We start from the raw sequence: 18,336 nt of genomic DNA, 5'->3' as shown, positions 1-18,336 counted from the left end.
AAAAAAAAAAAAAAAAAAAAAGGTGGAAAGTGGGGACTTGGGTAGGGAAACCGTGGATACTCCCAGAAAACCTTGGGGCAGGCCTCCAGGCAAGTTAGTTCTACTTATATTTTCTGAGTGTTATATGTGTGCCAGGCCTTGTGTTGGGTCCTGGGTATAGTATTTAGAGTGAATAGGTTTGGCCCTTTCCTTTGAGGAGCTCATAGAATAGCAGGTTTGTAAGCATTTGTTGTGGTTCAAGCAATGGGAAAAGCATGTGTAGAATGTAGAGTAGCCATGAGGAGGGAGGAATTAAGTCTAGAAGGGGCAGAAATGGCTCTGCAGAAAGAGTGCCAACTGGGCAGGGTTTTGAAGGATACCTAGGAGTTTGCCAGGTGATTAAGAAAGTCTGATACTTTTTCTGGTATATGAAAATGAGACCTGTCTCAGGACTCCTGTGCGTGTTTGAAAGATGTGTAGTTCTGCTAGGGTTCGTCTGAGGCTGAAGAAGCTCCTTCTTCTCCTTGGGTAGACAGAGGACTGACAACTGGGGTTTATGCAAAGGGAAAGGTCCCTCCCCTGTAGCTTCCATTACTATGTCAGGAGCTAAATGAAGTCCAGATTCTGTCAGGCAGCAGAGGTTAGCCCAGAGCTGGGGAAGCTCATCGGAGAGGAACAGAAGCATGGACTCTAAGCCAGCAGGCCTCAGTCCCTGTCCCAGCTCACCAAAAGGTCACCAGTGGGATACTTCCCCCCTTGATGTCTCCAGTCATCCTCTGTAAAATGGGGATAAGTCAGTCCCATTCCAGCCATCAACATAGGGTACTGTGTATGTCAAACGAAATATATGCATAAATGCGTACTTTGCAAAGTGAGTGTATATGAATAGAAAGGATAATTATCCTCTTTTTAAAATCTAGGCCAACCCCAAGGATAATCTGAGCTCTGGTTATTTTAAACCCGTGTTTTTCAGCCTATTTTCCACCAAGACACAATCCATGGGCATAGTCGGATTATGCCCAATGCCTGATGCGAAGTCTAGTTCCACCCCTTCCTTTCCTATTCAGAAAAGCATTTTGAAATACCAGTGAGTGAGAAAGGTGTTATTGCAGGCATCTCCCCGAATTCTCCCTAATTTATAAAGAAGGTAAATCAGTTGCAAATTTTAGGACTTTAGCTTTCACTAGTAAAGCTAATCTCACAATATTTGTGCGTTGCTAAATGATGATCAAATGAGTATTCTACCACAACCACCACAACCAAAACAGCAACATTTATGGGCCGCCATTGATAGAAGGCTCACTCTGTGCCAGCTACTCTTCCATAAATATTTATATACATTAGCTTGTTCATTCCTCACCTCCGCTTTCTAAAGCAGGCACTGCTTCTAGATGAGGAAACCAAGACCCAGAAATATTATGTAACTCACCCAAGGTCACACAGTCAAGAAGAGATGGATTTGAGATTTTTTTTTTTTTTTTTTTTTGAGACAGAGTCTTGCTGTCGCCCAGGCTGGAGTGCAATGGCGCAATCTCGGCTCACTGCAGGCTCCGCCCCCCCGGGGTTCATGCCATTTTCCTGCCTCGCCTCCCGAGTAGCTGGGACTATAGGCGCCCGCCACTTCGCCCGGCTAATTTTTTGTATTTTTAGTAGAGACAGGGTTTCACTGTGTTAGCCAGGATGGTCTCGATCTCCTGACCTCACGATCCGCCCGCCTCTGCCTCCCAAAGTGCTGGGATTACAGGCGTGAGCCACCGCGCCCGGCGGATTTGAGATTTGAACCCAGGCTCTAGTGCTGTAGAAACCAGGAAGGAGTCCTGGGCTGGGAGGCAGCTCTGCCACTCACTGGCCATGTGATCAGAAGTCTACTTCACCCCTCTGGGCAACGGGTGAGGGGTGTGGAAGAGTTGGCTCCACTCCCAGCGTGGTTGGGCAGGGCTGGGCTGGTTCTCTCTCTGTTCTCTGGGAGGGGTCTCACATGGTTGCCTGGCTATCTCCACCCACTTCAGCAGAGTTCTCCCGCCCAGCCTCTGTCAGCGAGAACCACGATGCAGGGCCTGATGGTGACAAGCGGGATGAGGATGGCGAGTCTGGGGGGCGACGGTCAGAGGCCGAGGAGGGAGAGGTCAGGACTCCAACCAAGATCAAGGAGCTAAAGGTAGGAGCCTGGCTTTCTCGTACCCTCTGCCCTGGGGATCAGGAGGCTGTCCTGAGGTCTAGCCTCGGCCTTGGCCTTCACGTGCCTCCAGCTGTGGCCAAGCACCCTTGCTATGGAGTGCACCATGGCAGGGCCTTGCCTTTGGGTCATCTCTCAATACCTGGCCCTTGCCGGGATGGGGTGGGCGTGGGAGTGGGCATGCTGTCTGCCCTGTACTCTCCGCAGCTTTGCCCTGCTTTTCCAGAGGGGCACTCTGTCCCCTATAGGACTCAGGCCTCCTTTTGCATGCTCTTAATTTGCCCCTTTGACTGAGATCTGGATCTGCACCGCTCTCTTCCTCCTCAGAGCATGACCAGGTGTCACCAACAGCTCTCAGGAGTGTGAGGTTCAAGTGTGTCCCCTTCCTATTTCCCCATGCCCCACTCAGGTGCACACACACACTCCCAGTATCTGTGTGTACACGCTCATGCAGGAGTGCATGACCTTAGCCTCACACACATTTAATAACAGATGTATGCACCCATCACCCTTAGATCCATGCACACAGATGTGCAGACAACATGCATACACACAGGTGTGTACACACACAGGCCAGGGAGAGCTTCCTCTTGGTATAGTTGTTCAGCAGGTTTCTTTCCATCTACCTTGTGAGCACAGGGTCTTGAACATGCTCCCACTGACAGCAAGAGACAGGAAACCCCATTCTCACATCCCATCTGCCCAGTGTGGCTCTGCCCACTTGGCCTCTAGTTCCCTTCTCTGCCTTCCTGGGACAGCGCCCTGCTTCACACCTGTACCTTCTTCTGACTACCTCACTGCCCTGCTGGTGGCCCACCCAGCTGCCCTGGCCTCCACTTGGTCAAGTGTGAGTGCTCTGGGCTCCTTGCCGGACCAAGCCCATCGTGGTATCTCTAATCCATCTGCTCTACTGACCCTGCTGCTTTCTTTCCCTCCTACCACATCCCACTAGCCGGAGCAGGAAACCACGCCGAGACACAAGCAGGAGGTACTGCATGGGACCTGTCCCTCCCTACCCAGCTGTTCCCATCCCTAGCTCATTTGTCACCATCCCACAGTCCATCCCAGGCTCACTTCCCTGGCACCATCTCAGCTTCAACTTCATCTCTGCTCCTCAGTCATCCCCCTCTGCAGCCATCCTTGCTCCCCACTCCACCACCCGCTAAGCTTATCTCTCCAGCTCCCTTCTTAGACTCTCCTGGCCAATCGGCCATCTCTCCCTCCTTCCTCAGCCCTCCCACCCTCTCCCCAGCTCACCCGGTCCTCCATACTTGCAGCTCACCTGCTAACCATCCCACCTGCACCACCAGCTCTTCCAGGCCATTCTGTGCTTTCATTTAGCACATCTCCCCTGACCCACCCCTTCCCTAGATTCATCTCCTCCCTGACAGCACTGTTTGGTCTCGCCTCCATCTCATTTGTGTCCCCTGTGTCCTCACCCCTAGCTTCTTTTTGTATCTATTGGCAGCCAGATGTGGGAGTGGGGATTGGGGTGGGGGAGGGAGGTGCCTCAGAGCACATCTGCATCTGCCCCAACTCCAGTCCTACACCTCCCCCAGGCAGGGTCGACTACTGCTCAGCTATGGCAAAAACCTCCTCCTTTTCTCCTCCTTTCCTCGTCTTCTTCCCATTTGTTGCTTCCCCAAATTATTCCTTCCATGTTAACCACTTCTTCCCTCTCACACAGTCACAAACTCTTCATCTGAACTTTAACTGCAAGAGAACTGGGTTTATTCTTGGGCCGCCAAGGGAAAGGGCCAGAGGCTGGGACATAAGAAGAGCCTTGCCTTGGAGTCCTGAGATCTGGGTTTCAACCCCACTTCTGCCACCAACTCTTTGAAGGTCTTGGGAAATTCCCCCCAGGCCCCAGTCCCCTGTCTGCACAGCAAAGCATTCAGACTAGGTTTCTCCAATGCCCTTAACCTTTAAGGATCCCAGGATCCCACTGCTCCCCACAGCCTTCAGGGACATAACACACCCACGGAGGCAGTGGGGCAGGTTTGCGATGGAAGACGACAAGCCACATCTCAGGTTGAGACTCACTACCCATTGCAGCCCAAACCCTCTCCCTGTGCAAGCACCATCAGGTTTGACTTCTCAGACAGCCATTGTCCAGAGGGCAGCTCAGCTTGGGAAGGGATGCCCGAGGAACAGACAGATGTCTGGAGGGAAAGCAGGAGCCTCACTGGGATTGGTTTCCTTCCTGAGGTAGCTTAGGAGTCAGCCATAGTGGATCCTTGGGTACCAGAGATGAGCCCAGGGGAAGATTCTAGCTTTGTCCAAGGGTAAGCCTACCTTCCAGTGGTTCTTCCAGAAGTACCTGATCTGACTTTAATAAGCTGAGATTGTCCATTTCTTGTCCTGAATTGAGTTAACATGAATTTTTAAGCAGCCTTGCAGATAAGCGTCCTTGGGCTGCCAGCCACCACTTTGCCTCAGAAGTAGCCAGATAAACAGCTTTGGCAGGTTCCTGCCAGCTCCTGCACAAAGCTCGTCCTCCCTTGACCTAAGGAGATGACTCTGTCATGCTGCACTGGTTTGAGCACAGACTTGGTAGTTTAATGGGGAACACTACCCATATAGGTAGAATCCTACAACTCCGGCTATACCTGGCTCAATTCTTGTGTTCAGCCGTGGGACTTACTGCTCTTCTTCCTGGTCTCTAATTCTCCTAATCTTCCCGAACACTCCACAGCATTCTAGTTTCTCTGTCTGGCTGTATCTCACCCTGTCTGCTATTGGTGAGTCAGTACCTGAAAGGTATCTGGAAGGTCCAGGGTGGCTGGGGAAGGTAGTGGCCCATCACAGAGGAGACTAGATGCAATTTTTTCCTGCCCCTGGTCCCTAGTGTGGGAGCTTGGCCATTCTTCTTGATGTCCCTGGCTTGAGGAGGATCTGTACTGTGGGCCTCCCCAGGGCCTGGGCAGTTGTGCATGTTGGGCTAGGAGGGGCCCAGACTGGACATCCTGCTAAGTATAGTGGCCCAAGTCCTGGCCAGAAAGTGGACACTGGGATCCAGGAGGGATCTAGGAGGCCCCTGAATGAGCCAGAGCAGCCCAGTGAACAGGATTAGTGAGTTATTATAGCTCTTTGGCAGTTGCCACCTGCTATGCCTTAGCTGTAACAGAGGGAAGTCGCCTCTGTGACTAAGACCGGGCTTATAGCACCAAAAGGAACTCACCCAGACCTGTGGGCTTTGGGTAGAGGCTGGCTGTTCAGAGGCTGTAGAGCCAGGCAAGGGAGAAGCAAAGGTGGCTTGACCAGACATCTCCTCTTTTTCATCTTCAGTGCTCTGTGCCTTGGGATGTGCACCTGTTGGGGTGGTTCGTCTCTGGGGCTGCCATGAGGGTGACACAGGTCAGAGTGGGAATCACGTTGCTGGTGGAGGGTGGTGATGGTGACTGCTGCCATCATCCCTGCACCCTGCATCCCCCGCTTGGAGCTGTTCCCCTAACACCACCACCCTCTCCATCTGTCCCTAGTTCTTAGACAAGCCAGAGGACGTCTTGCTGAAGCACCAGGCCAGCATCAATGAGCTTAAGAGGACCCTGAAGGAGCCCAACAGCAAACTCATCCACCGGGATCGAGACTGGGAACGGGAGCGCAGGCTGCCCTCCTCCCCCGCCTCCCCCTCCCCCAAGGGCACCCCTGAGAAAGCCAGTGAGGTAGGTGTCGCCCTGAACCCCTCGATAGGGGCCTTGGGTAAAGAGGCATTGGGTTGCTACATCCTGACTTACACTTATCCTCCACACCAATATGCTTCCCCCATTGCTGCTTAGGGGCTGGTGGGGATGGAGAGCGTGGTAGATTAGGCTGAGGGAGATGAATTCACTAAATCTTGGAATCCTGGGTCCTGGAGACCAACTTAAAACATGAAAAGCTCAAGACTCATGGTAGCTTGGCGTACTCTCCTTCCATCAGCCCGAGTATAATGGGGAAGGGGTGCTGGTTAGAAATGCAGGTTTCAGGGCCCCAGCCCAGATCTACTCAATCAGATATTTGGACTCAGTGCTGGCATCAGCATTTGGACAAGTGCTGCAGAGGCTTTTCATGCACGCTACATTTTGAGAATCCCAATAGCTCTCTCCAGAACCAGACCCTATTGTGCCTATTGTGAAAACACGGATTGGGGTGTGGTCCCTCCTAGAAGGGGCTTCGGAGTCCACTGGAAGGGAATGGGCCCTTCACAGAAATCAGACCTGCTTCTCAGGCTTCAGAAAAGGATCTCACATGACCTGCCTTTCTGAGTGGAAAGAGTGGGGTGTTTTCTTGATTGAAGAAGAGATGAAGTTAGGATTTGGGGAAGCCCTGCATTTAGACTCTCAAGTCAGTATTTTTAGCCCTTGCTAAATCTTGGCAAAATTTACCCCAGTTTATACTTAGGTGTTTTCTCCCTGAAGCTATTGCTTACTGGTCTCAAACCCAATTGTGGTGTAGACTTACACTGCCTGGATTTGAATTCTGGCTCCGCTGCCTGCCAGCTGGATGACTTTGGGCTTGTTACTTAACCTCTCTGAGACTCGTCGGGTAGAGATAATAAAAGCACCTACTTCATGGGGATGCTGTAAGGATTAAATGAGATAACGCACATAGAGGGACTAGCAGAGTACCTTGATGCGCAGTGTGAGTTATTGTTTCACTTGAGAGTTCCAGACTCTTCCACAGAGGAGGTTAACTTCAAATCAGGATAAAGAGAGCATGTTTCAATCCAAAGTGTTAAAGTCAAGCATACTAATTTAACTAGAGGCATTCACAGATGACTTTTCTTTAACAAATAAAATTCCCCTTTCCTAAATAAAATAAAAGTTGAAAGGGCCCTGGGAACCTGCTCAGAACCTTCATTTTACAGATAGGGGCTCTGAGACCCAGAAAGAGGAAGGACTTATTCAGTGTCGTAGCTGATGGAAGAGGAGCCAGAACCCAATTTTCTTGTGACCCAGGCTATTGTATTTGCTATTAAATCACAGCTGCCTAGGAGCAAGACCAAATTACATAAAGACCAGGTAGAGAGTCAATTGTATGTGTGCTGCCCCCTAATGCTTTGAAAATTGGTGATGCACCCATGATCTAATTAGCAGAGCATTTTATTGGATCAGTGCCACCATGGCCTGAACCTTCCAGATAACAGACGGCTTTGTCTAGTAAGGCATAAGTCCAGAGAGAGCTACTGGGGTGGCTTTCTGGTTTGTGAGTCACAGAATTAGGGATGCTTTGGGGGCCTTTAAGGCTGGTGCCGTGGAAGAAGGGCAGACCTCTGCATCCACGAAGGGCCTCTGTTTGCCTCTGGCACAAGCAAGACCCTGGGCTGGGTGGTGGAGGCTGGTCTAGTGATCCAGTGAACAGCACCCTCTTCTGCCCTTCAGCGTGGCCTCTAATCAATCCTGATGTGGGCTGGCCAAGCTTGGCCTGGCTGTGGGCGAGGTGGGATGCAGAGGCTACTGAAAGAGTGAGTCTCCAGAAGAGAAGGGGAGGATGAGCCCTGGGAAGTGAGGTCTACAGCTCTGGAGTGTCTCAGTGTAGCCTGGTGTAGGGTGTGCCCCACCTGCTGGTGATAGCTGGAACTGCTAGAAGATGGGTCTTACTAAAAGGTACAATCTGCTCCACCTCCCAGCCCCGCTCAGCCCCAAGGAGTATAGTCCACTGCTGGAAAGTTCTGTGGTCCAGGAGCTCACTCTGGAGCTATGGACCATTCAGAACTGGCTTACAGGCCCCCTTGGCATTTAGGGGCCTTTGAAGATTTGGGAGATGGGGAGGTGCCATAGACAAGGATTGACTGGCTCCTTGGGTGAGTAACTTCCCCTTTCTGAGCCGCATTGCCTAGTCCATCTACAGGAGGACCAAAATGGTCATTCCATAGGGTAGTTGGGAAAGTGGAGTGAAATAATGAATATAAAAGCACTTTCTCAACTGGAAGGTGCTGGGCAGTCATGGGGCTATTGCTGTGGTGACTAGAATCCCTGATCCCAAAATCAGTTTTGTGGGGGGCATCCTGAAGATGCCTGTGTCATCCAGAATTCCTAGCCGCCTCCTCGTATATTGTTGGGCCTCATCTGGGCCAAGGGGAAAACAGAGGGAACTTTAACTGTTCCCATTTGCCAAACCCAAGTTTCAGTGTTTAAAGGGGGCTGTAATCCAAACTGCAGGATTGAACCATAGCCTAAGCCAGAGACATCTGGAGCCAGAGTCTAAATGGTATGGCTCCAACATCTCTGAATGAGAGGGGGCAGGCCATGGGGGAAGGGCACTGGGGCTGACTGTGGGCCTCCCTCCCTTAAGTGGCTCAGAAGGGCAGTCCCTCCCGAGCTCACCCCACAGAGTGACCTAATCCCTGACCTAATCCACAAATCCTACAGATATGGGACTTAAAAAGCTGGGCTATTTATGGACTTTGTGTGTGTATCTCTCTCTCCTACTTTTTCTCTCTCCCACTCTTCCTGTCTCTGTCTCTCCTTCCCTTCCTCCCTCTTCCCCTTTCTTCTGGCTCTGGGCCTCCCCTGCAGTCCCAGAGGACCCAGGACATCTCTCAGCAGGACTTGGTACCTGAGCCCGGAGCAGCCGCAGGCTTGGAAGTGTTCACTCAGAAAAGCCTTGCAGCATCTCCTGAGGTTACTGTCTTCACCTTCCTCTGTGCCCCTTCCTCCTGCCCACCCAGAACCACCCTCTGTGGTCTTAAGAAAACCCTTTCTCTGGGGTGAGGGGAATGTACCAGATTCTGCCAAGCACATGGAAGCAATGGGTAACCCACGCTGTCCCCATGCTGTGATAAGGAAATGTCCCCATCCCAGAGATCCATAAAGGGCCAGCCCCTCCCTCATCCATTGTTTCTCAGGAGGGACAGGACTGCAACCATTCTGGGAAGACAGAACAGCCTGCATTGCCTTTGGCCTTGAAGGAGAGGCAGGAATGATCTCCCTCTTTCAGGCCCTGGTGAGGCAGGTGACTCTAGAGGCAGGCTCTGACTTCTATGCTTAGGGTCAGGGGTCATGGCACCCAAATGCCTTCTGCCTTAAGGTCTTGTCTCTGTTCAGAAGCCTGAATGGTCTAGCAGCGGCTAGTTAGGGCATGACATTCCAGGCATCTCCTGCCTGCGTCTTCTCTGAACTCCCCTGGAGCTTGGGCCCATCAAGGAGGCAGTCAAAAGTGGACATCTTTCTCTAAGGAGTATCCTTAGGTTTGTAGAGAGATTGGTCAGGCAAGTGTTTGAAATGAGGAGGCCATTGCTTCTATGCCCAGGGCGGCAGCAAGTGGAGGGCTCTTTGAACTTCCTGTGGCCCTGCATGGATGTTGGGCGTAGAATCCAGGCCCAGGCAGGAGGCTGCACTCCCTCCTCTGATGGGATTTCATGGACTGTCAGGGTTGGAAGGTACTGAGCGATCATCTGGGCAGAACTTTCTTCCCCGATATCTGCCACTCCCCTGTTGACGTATGCTCTCCTCTGAGGGCCTGTACCTTTCTCCATTCTCAGAGAAAACTTCTGTAGCTGCTGCAAACATGCTGGAACTTTAAGAAAGACATAAATGAGCTACATAAGTGATAAAACGTAAATCATACTTCTACTCTATGAATTTTTCCTCAATCTAAAAATAAAAACAAAACTATCTGCATACTCTCTTGAGGGAAATGGGACAGGAGTCAACAGCATACCAAGGACAGGGCCAGAGAGATGCCCTGGACACAGAGATGCTCCTGTGACCAAGGACAGGTGCCCGTTTGGGGAGCAGAGCCCACAACCTGCACCCCACCCCCCCATCATTCTCCTGCAAATGTCCATCCAGCCTCTTCCACAGCAGGCACTTTTGCTGTCCTTGGCGGCAGCCCATTAACTATTGGGAAGTTTTCGTGTTGAATTAAAACCTGCCTTTTCAAATCAGCAGCCTGTAGGTCTCATTCTGCCCGCTGGTGCCCGCTGCCGCTCTGCATCCTCCTCCAGGCCAGCCCTTCGGAGACTTGAACACCTCCCCTTCCCTAGAACACTTCACTCTCTTCTCACTTTCTCCCAGGACATGGTTTCTGGAGGGCCTCTTACCCTGGAACCCCTCCTCTTATAAAGGGCAGGCCTGGCCGGACATGGTGGCTCACGCCTGTAATTCCAGCACTTTGGGAGACTGAGTTGGGCGGATCACCTGAGGTCAGGAGTTCGAGACCAGCCTGGCCAAAATGGTGAAACCCCCATCTCTACTAAAAATACTAATAATAACAATAATAAGCCAGGCGTGGTGGCGCGTGCCTGTAATCCCAGCTACTGGGGAGGCTGAGGCAGGAGAATCGCTTGAACTCGGGAGGCGGCTGTGTCAGTGAGTCAAGATCACGCCACTGCACTCCAGCCTGGACGACAGAGCAAAACTCCGTCTCAAAAAAAAAAAAAGGCAGGCCCCAAAATGTGACCCAGAGCTCCAGGAGGGGCCTGAACAGCCTGGAGTCAGGAGAACAGCCAGGCTGGAGAGTTTCCTGTCTGTGCCTTGGGTGCAGACAGCTGTGAGCCCAACTGGCTCTGTTTCTCCCCACCCCTGTTGCTAGCTTCTCTTGCTGCAGTGCCCCTATCTGACGGCAGGGGGCGCTCTGAGCAAGGCACCGACGGTCCCCTGGCTCGAGAAAGAATGGCTGCAGGGCTGCGGCTACCTGGGGCTACCCTAACATTATCCCATCTTGTGATTCGGGTTAGAACGACTTTCACGTCAACCCCTCGGGCCAGGTGTGTGGCTCTACCTGTGCCTTGGCACCGTAGAAGTTTTTTTCTTTTTTGTTCAGTTTTCTTTTCCTCTTCAGGATCCTACGTTTTACTTTGTCCCCTGCTGCTCAGCCTGTGATCTTGAGCATGGCCTCTCCCCTCTGGGATACCGTTTCCCCTTCTGAAATAAGGATAACGATATCTGCTTCACAAGTTGCCATTTGGATTAAATTTAATAACTTAGACAAAGGGCTGGCATTGCCTGGCACATAGCAACTAACAATCACTATACGTTTCCCCTTTCTTCCTGCAGTCTTACTTTTCATTCTCTGCCAGCACCTGCGCCACTCACTTTTGCTTATCTAGCCTAGTTGCTAGTTAGAATTGGGGCAGGAATGTTCCAGAAGGAGGCGCATTGACTAGCTTTGGCCATCATTGCCAGGCAGATGTCAGTACAGCTGGAATGGAGGCAGCTGAAGGAACCTACTTCTCAAGGAAATGAGCAAAGGGACCTAGCTTCCGTAGGCTCTCAAAGCACGTCCCTTTGGGATGGTTCAGGAGCTGTGGTCCTGAAGGCTTAATGACCTGAAGTAAAAGCTCAGAAACCCACCCCAGACTTTACCTAGACCTTCCCCCCTTCCTTTTATCTCGCTTTCCCATGGACAAGATTATTTTAATGGGTTCTGATTCCCTGACAATCAGAGAGATTTTCTCAAAACACAGTGGGGAACAGAGGGTTTATGATGCTGTCTTGGGCCTTCAAATGTTTCAGATCTTATGGGATCTGACAGACTCCTCTCTGTGGGGTGGGATTAGCAGACTCTTCACCAAGTCATAACCTGAAAAGGAGCCCAAGGTCATATAAACCTTCCCCCTTCTGCTGCCAGGAGCAGTTTTGGGCATGTCTCCCTGTGGAGGTGGTCATGGTAGGGTGGAGAGGACACACTTCACAGAACTTGACGTCAGAGACTGAGTTCAAGGCCTGCCTTTCCACTTGCTCCCTGTATGGCCTTGGGCAAGATGCTTCTCCAGGTCTCAGTTTCCATATCTGTATCACGAGGGGCTCTAGTTGGGGCAGTGAGGAGGGAGGTACCTCAGGGCATTAAGGCCGCCTACACTCCCAACTTTACCAGGGCAGCTCTGTATTTCTGTCACATAGCCGACTTGCATTAAAATTTTGTGGGAAGTATCCTGTGGCCACAAGATGAAAAACCCAATGACCTTCCTGCTTTTCTAACCACCCTAGAAGTCCACCATCCCCTCCCAGGCATTGTTTGAAGAACTCTTGGGGGAGGTAGAGGCTATTGGGAGATGGCCTAACAGTGCTGCGATCTGGTGCTTTTTTTTTTTTTTTTTTTTGAGATGGAGTTTTGCACTTGTTGCCCAGGCTGGAGTGCAATGGTGCGATCTCTGCTCACCGCCACCTCTGCCCTGCAGGTTCAAGCAATTCTCGTGCCTCAGCCTCCCAAAGTGCTGGGATTACAGGTGTGGGCCACCGCGCCTGGCCTTTTGTGTTTTTTTTTTTTTTTTTTAGACAGAGTCTCGCTCTGTCACCAGGCTGGAGTGCAGTGGCACAGTCTCAGCTCACTGCAACCTCCGCCTCCCAGGTTAAAGCAATTCTCCTGCCTCAGCCTCCCAAGTAGCTGGGATTACAGGTGGGGCATGCCACCATGTCTGGCTAATTTTTTGTATTTTTAGTAGAGATGGGGTTTCACCATGTTGGCCAGGATGGTCTTGATCTCTTGACCTCATGATCTGCCAGCCTCAGCCTCCCAAAGTGCTGGGATTACAGGCGTGAGCCACCACGCTTGCCCTCTGGTGCTTTTGATGCAAGATGATGCTTAGATCTTTAACTCTCTCCCTTCCTTGATGCATTCTATTCAGTCCTTTTCTGCTCTTTCCATGGGTTTTGTTAGAATTAGAATGGGCCCTGGTATTTGTTTCTTTTAGATTGAACACCACAGTGTTCAAGCTGTTTAAGCCATTGTGGTGCCTGGCACTAACCTGGTCATGTGATATCTCCATGACTACTCTGCTTTCTTCCCAGAAGCCCTCGTAGAAAGTTTCAATTTCAGGCTGTGGCCTGTGGAACTTAATGCATCCCTTCAATTTGCCATTGGATCACAGTTGGCACCCATATTCTGTGGTTGTGAAATAAGTTAGCAAAGATCTCCAGCCTCAAAAATCAGGCTTCCTTTTCCTGACTCTGTCTTCTACTAACAGTGACCTTGGGCAAGTCACTGACCTTCTCTAGACCTGTTTCCTCATTTACACAATATGGAAATGAGACTGGATAACATTGTAAGAGTACTTTTGACTCTAACATTCAAAGATTCCATGTGATGGAAATGACTTTCCCCTCTGACAGTGGCAGTTATGTTACTAAAAGAGGAAGAGGAAGGGTCCTGGCCCAACTGTGGATCTCCATTTCCCCATGGCTGACATGGGGAGGGCATAAGACCCCATCCCATTTTATCAAGTTGGGGGCAGTGGTTGAGGAAAATTGGTCAATAATTTATCAAGTGACTGATGGGAAGAGGGACCTTGATGAGAATGGCTGGCACATCATGCCTTCCTGTCCCCAGCCAGTTCTGGGGATGTGCTGTCCCAAAGTCAAACATTTCAGTGGTAGATTGGTCCCCTCTTACAAAGGGAAAAACTCACCCATTCTTCAGGTACCTGATATTTCATGTTAACTCTTCTTGCTCCAATTGAAACACAGGGTTCAGAGCATTGGGTATTTATAGAAAGACAGTACACTAGGCCAGAAGAGCTCGGTCTCCTAAAAGTGACCACCATGCAGCAGGAAGAAAGGCAGGCAGGCCTTGCTGGTATCCTTGCCAACGGCAGACTCTCCAAGGTAGACGTTCTGGTGGACAAGTTCAAAGTGGAAGTGGCCACAGAAGAAATGGTGGGGAACAGAAGAGCAAACACCCAGCAACAAGGAAAAATGATTGCAAGTCCTGAAGACTTTGAGTCAGTGGGGGAGGAAGGCCCCGGGATCAGAGAAAGCCCAGGAGGGGCTGCCCTGGCTTCCGGCCGCACATTGGCAGAAAAGCTCCTCGAGGGCTCTGAGCCCAGGGCAGACACCAGAGAGGCAACCATCAGGAACCGCTGCATGTCAGATGGTCAGCAGGAGGGCCAGACAGAGCTGAGGAAGGGGCTGGAGGAGCCCCACACTTGTGGGAGACCCACTGCTCCAGGGACCAGGCCAGCAGAGGTGGACGTCCTCTCTCCAGCCTCCAACAAGGGAGGACTCCAGTCGTTTCTATTGGATCCAGCCCATGCAGAAGCCAGAGCTGAGTCGAGCGATGAAACTGATACCTCCTTTGCAGAGAGGAGCTTCTATTTAAATTATGAAGAAAAAGACTCAGAAGACCAAGTCCTCCCTCCACCCCTGGAGGAGAGAAAAGGGCGCCTGGATGCCCCTCCTGGAGGTGAGCCCAGGCCGACGCTGAATTCCTTAGACCTGAGGGTTTCTGCTGCTGCTTCCAGCAGGAGCAAGGACGAAGCCCACATGACTTCCCCAGCGGAAGGGGCAGGGACCCCCAAGAACCCTGGAGGACCTGGTGACCTGAAGGGATCTCTTGCAGGACAGACAATTGCTGAAGGCTGGGAAGATGCCCAGTGGGGAGGGGAAGGAGAATTTCCCCACCTGACAGCCAGCGCAGCCCGAGAGGAAGGGGCCCCCGTGAGTGGAGATTTGCTGGGAAAGGCTGAGGAAAGTCCCACAGAGGAACTGAAGAAGCACCCTCCTCACAGAGGACGGGGTGTGCGTCCCAACCCCCAGGCCTGCGCCCTTCCTCAGGCCATCCCTCTGAATGTCAGGAAGCCAGCCAAACCAGACAGAGGCAACTTCCCACCCAAAGAGAGGGCAGTGGTTCCCACCCAGAAAGGAGGGGCTGAGCTGAAGGACCGTGAGGCTTCAGCATTTCTTCACATGGAGGTGATCATTCCCCTGCCGGCCTCCCCTGGTCATTCTGAGGACCTGGCAGCTCTGGAGAAAGCTTCTCCAAGTCCAACCTCCCGTGGGTCAGGGGAGCCTTCGGAGCCCAGGGAGCCCTTTCTTAGACATGTCCATCTTTTGAAAGCCAGCCCAGAGCCCAAGGACCAAGTAGGGTTTGTGGTGTCCCCTGTCACAGGAGGTGAGCGCAGGCCTCCTCCCATCATCAGCAGAAAGCCCAGAGTAGTCCCTGAAGAAGCTGAGGGGCGCATACCTCTGGGGTTTGGGTTCCCTTCAGGGAAGCAAAGGGAGATGACCTCTTTCCAGGCTGGGGTCCAAGAGGGCTCCCTAGAAGATATTAGCAAGACCTCAGTGGCCAACAAAATTCGGATATTTGAGACCCACGGAGCTGAAACTCGCCGAACGAGCGAGGGTGAAGCAAGGGCCCTTCCAAATGACTTGTCTTCAGAGGCCCCCGTGGGACAGGCAGAGCAGCAGCGGAGTACGCTCTCAGACCTGGGCTTCGCCCAACTCCAGCCCCCAGGGAACTTTGCCAGCCCCAAAGCCACACATTCCACAGTGATACCTCTGGCTACCAGACACTTCGGGGAGGACACTTCTGCATCCTACCAGGAAGCACGCACGGAACTAGAGCCCGTGTCCCCCGATTCAGGCTGTGAAACCACGCTGGCAGAAGCTTCTGGAACTGGGGTAACTGGCCATGTGAGCCCCCGCCCCCACCGCTGCTCCCCACCCATGGGGGCTGGCCGCATGCTCTGTAGTTTTTAGAAGCATGTTTCAGTGGCCCCTCGTCATTACTGCAATCAGAGGCTGCTTATCCATCCCTGTGAGTTTTTTCCCTAAACAGGCCTGGGTGTAGCTCAGGCTGAATAATGGGCTTCTCTGCTTGGCCCATGTTAGCTTGGCCACAAAGACCCTCAGCTTTTGGTGTGACCTGGTGCCCAGAGGGTCACACAACCCCCATGGAGAAAGTGGCGCCACCACCAGCAAATGACACACCTGCTTTGCCTTGCCGCTCATACCCGCTGGGTTCCTGCCTACCTTGCTTGGCTTGTCCAGCGATCTTTCTTCATCCTTTCCCATCCCTAGTTCTCCCCCCTTGGGAAAGTTGACAGTCCAGAGGTTTCCATCCTTCGCTTCTGGTTCCCTCTCAGTCCCAGTGCCAAGTTTCTTTCTGCCTCCTTAAGACTAACTGTCTTCTCTAATCCAGAACAAATCCGGAGATGCGATCAGGGAAGAGAAGCGCTCCACCAACTTAGCAGCCAACACCCCTGGGAAGGGGGGGCACCTGAGATTCGCCAGCCCCTCAGGCCCTCAGGTCTCTGCAGCCCCTCTGTGCCCTGATGAATCGGTCACCTTCACCCGGCCAGGATGCATCGCCGCCTTAGGTTCCCACCTGCTGTGGCAGCACCTCTTGTGCTGCTCAACTCTGGCTTGTCTGGAATGTCTCCCTCACACCTCTCAACCTTCCAGAAACTGGCTAAATGGAGGCTCGCTTAGCAAGTGAATGTCTAAGCCCACTGAATCCCTAGAACCAGAAGCCAAGTTCTTTACAAATCTTTCATGGGTATTAGGTTGGTCTTTAAAAAGAATGTTATGAACCAGCCAAAAATGTGTGTGTGGTGTTTAATCCCTGACAGGCCAGTTGAGAGGTATGTATGTCGGACAAGAGTTGCTGGTTCCCCGAGGCACTGCCTTGGCCCACTGTTGTCAATTACACTGATGGGACCAGAGCCTCTACTCTCTGACCTGCCCGTGGTCCACTCATGGCGCTCAGGGTGGAGCCGGCGTAGCACTCAGCTCCCAAGAAGCTCGTGCCCAAAAGGCCTGACCCCGAATTGCTCCTCTCTAGTTGATGCTGACCCCTCCCCCGGAGACTCAGTGGAATTGACAAACATGTTGGCTTCCTCTTTTGTTCCTCAAAGTTCTTGGCTCCAAACTCTCTGCCTTCGCTTCCTGGGTCTCCCTGAATCCCTGGATCTCCCTCCTTAGTTTCTGTTTCTCAATGCCCGCCTGCACGGATGGGCCTGGGGTCCGGGCTTCCATCCCTGCCTTTCGTGCAATGCTGCTTCCAATAAGCTCCCAGATCCAATACCCTTGGATGGAGCCTCCTGTCCAGGACTCACTGGCAGGACGTTTGCTTTGTACTTGCTTTTGCCATCAGTGTGAGACCCTCAGAAAGGGGCATCTCCACTCTTGAGTCATTTTTGATTTTTTTAAGCTTGTTATGATTTCAAGGAACCTTTCCTGGGGTGTTTTTCGTTTCCTGGCCTGCTCTTCCATTCGGGATGTCGACACAGCCCCGAGATTTCTCCTGACATTCACCATCTTGATTTCTCTTTCTCTCTCTCTCCCCACCCCACATCCCCATTCTTTTGATTTTATCTGGCCATAGAGAGCAGGGCTGAGGGAGGGCTCCGAGGAGAAAGTCAAACCACCACGTCCCCGGGCCCCAGAGAGTGACACGGGCGATGAGGACCAGGACCAGGAGAGGGACACGGTGTTCCTGAAGGACAACCACCTGGCCATTGAGCGCAAGTGCTCCAGCATCACGGTCAGCTCTACGTCTAGCCTGGAGGCTGAAGTGGACTTCACGGTCATGGGTGACTACCACGGCAGCGCCTTCGAAGACTTCTCCCGCAGCCTGCCTGAGCTCGACCGGGACAAAAGCGACTCGGACACTGAGGGCCTGGTGTTTTCCCGGGATCTCAACAAGGGGGCCCCCAGCCAGGATGATGAGTCTGGGGGCATTGAGGACAGCCCGGATCGAGGGGCCTGCTCCACCCCGGATATGCCCCAGTTTGAGGTACAGTGGAGCTTCCTCAAGAGCCGGGCCTGCTGGGCACCGCATGCTCAGAGGGCCCCAAGCCACCCGTGAGAAGACCGAGCACCCAGCCTGCAGCCTGAAGCTCTGTCTCGTGTTGCATGACTGCCCCTCTGCAGAACAGCATGGTTCTGTGCTCGCATGTTTGCCATCTCGGTTTACCCCTAACATGCGCTCCTTGGTGTTTTAACCCTGTGACCCCATCGCTTGCTGAGGTCGAGCGATGACAGGTAGTCTGGTCTTACTTGACCCCCTGCCCCCCTACCTGTGTTGCATGGCACCTGCAGAGAGCATGCATCTGTGGACTCTTGGGGGCTCCTGCAGCCTGGTCTGAAAGCTGAATGGTTTTTCCTGATCCGGGCCCAGGCTTGTCTCTCTGGGGTCTGGGCTTCCCGGGGAAGGGGAAGCAGTTTAAATCCATCTGGCCCTGGGGTCTCAGGGTGGTAATGGAAGCTCCTGCAAGAGAGGAAATGTGGTCATTGAGGAGGGACAGACTGTTTCTGGGCCTCTCTGTGGTCTCCTCTGTAGAGCCGCGAAGGGATTTCTCTAAGGCACATCTGCCCATATCATTCCTTTGCCCCCTCATCTCTTCTAGACCCAACCTCCCTCCTACACTCTCCTTTCCCCAACATTCCCAGCATTGAAATATGAGCTTAGCCACTCTGGGCTCTCACTTCATGCTATACTCTCTGAGCAGGTTTTTTTTCTCCCTTTTGGTGCGTTAC

At 52.3% G+C, this 18,336-nt stretch overlaps 1 protein-coding gene across 19 annotated transcripts in view; it reads left to right on the top strand.

The window, feature by feature from the left end:
- The window catches only part of EPB41L1 (erythrocyte membrane protein band 4.1 like 1), a 145,203-nt gene that overhangs the window by 103,986 nt on the left and 22,881 nt on the right, over nucleotides 1–18,336 (top strand). For 4 of the 19 annotated variants that reach the window (XM_058433140.1, XM_032143234.2, XM_058433139.1 and 1 more), the window contains exons 12-15: nucleotides 1,989–2,137; nucleotides 3,108–3,143; nucleotides 5,638–5,820; nucleotides 17,183–17,593. In XM_058433140.1, coding sequence (XP_058289123.1) covers nucleotides 1,989–2,137; nucleotides 3,108–3,143; nucleotides 5,638–5,820; nucleotides 17,183–17,593 — 779 coding nt within the window. Of the gene's footprint in view, nucleotides 1–1,988; nucleotides 2,138–3,107; nucleotides 3,144–5,637; nucleotides 5,821–8,655; nucleotides 8,761–13,545; nucleotides 15,490–15,997; nucleotides 16,106–17,182; nucleotides 17,594–18,336 lie in introns of all 19 variants that reach the window. The other 15 variants (XM_058433137.1, XM_058433136.1, XM_058433135.1 and 12 more) reach the window with 10 other exon arrangements.

Source organism: Hylobates moloch, unplaced genomic scaffold (assembly GCF_009828535.3).
Source record: "Hylobates moloch isolate HMO894 unplaced genomic scaffold, HMol_V3 SCAFFOLD_21, whole genome shotgun sequence".
In the NCBI taxonomy this organism is placed as follows: Eukaryota; Metazoa; Chordata; class Mammalia; order Primates; family Hylobatidae; genus Hylobates; species Hylobates moloch.
This window is presented reverse-complemented; position numbering and strand designations above follow the sequence as displayed.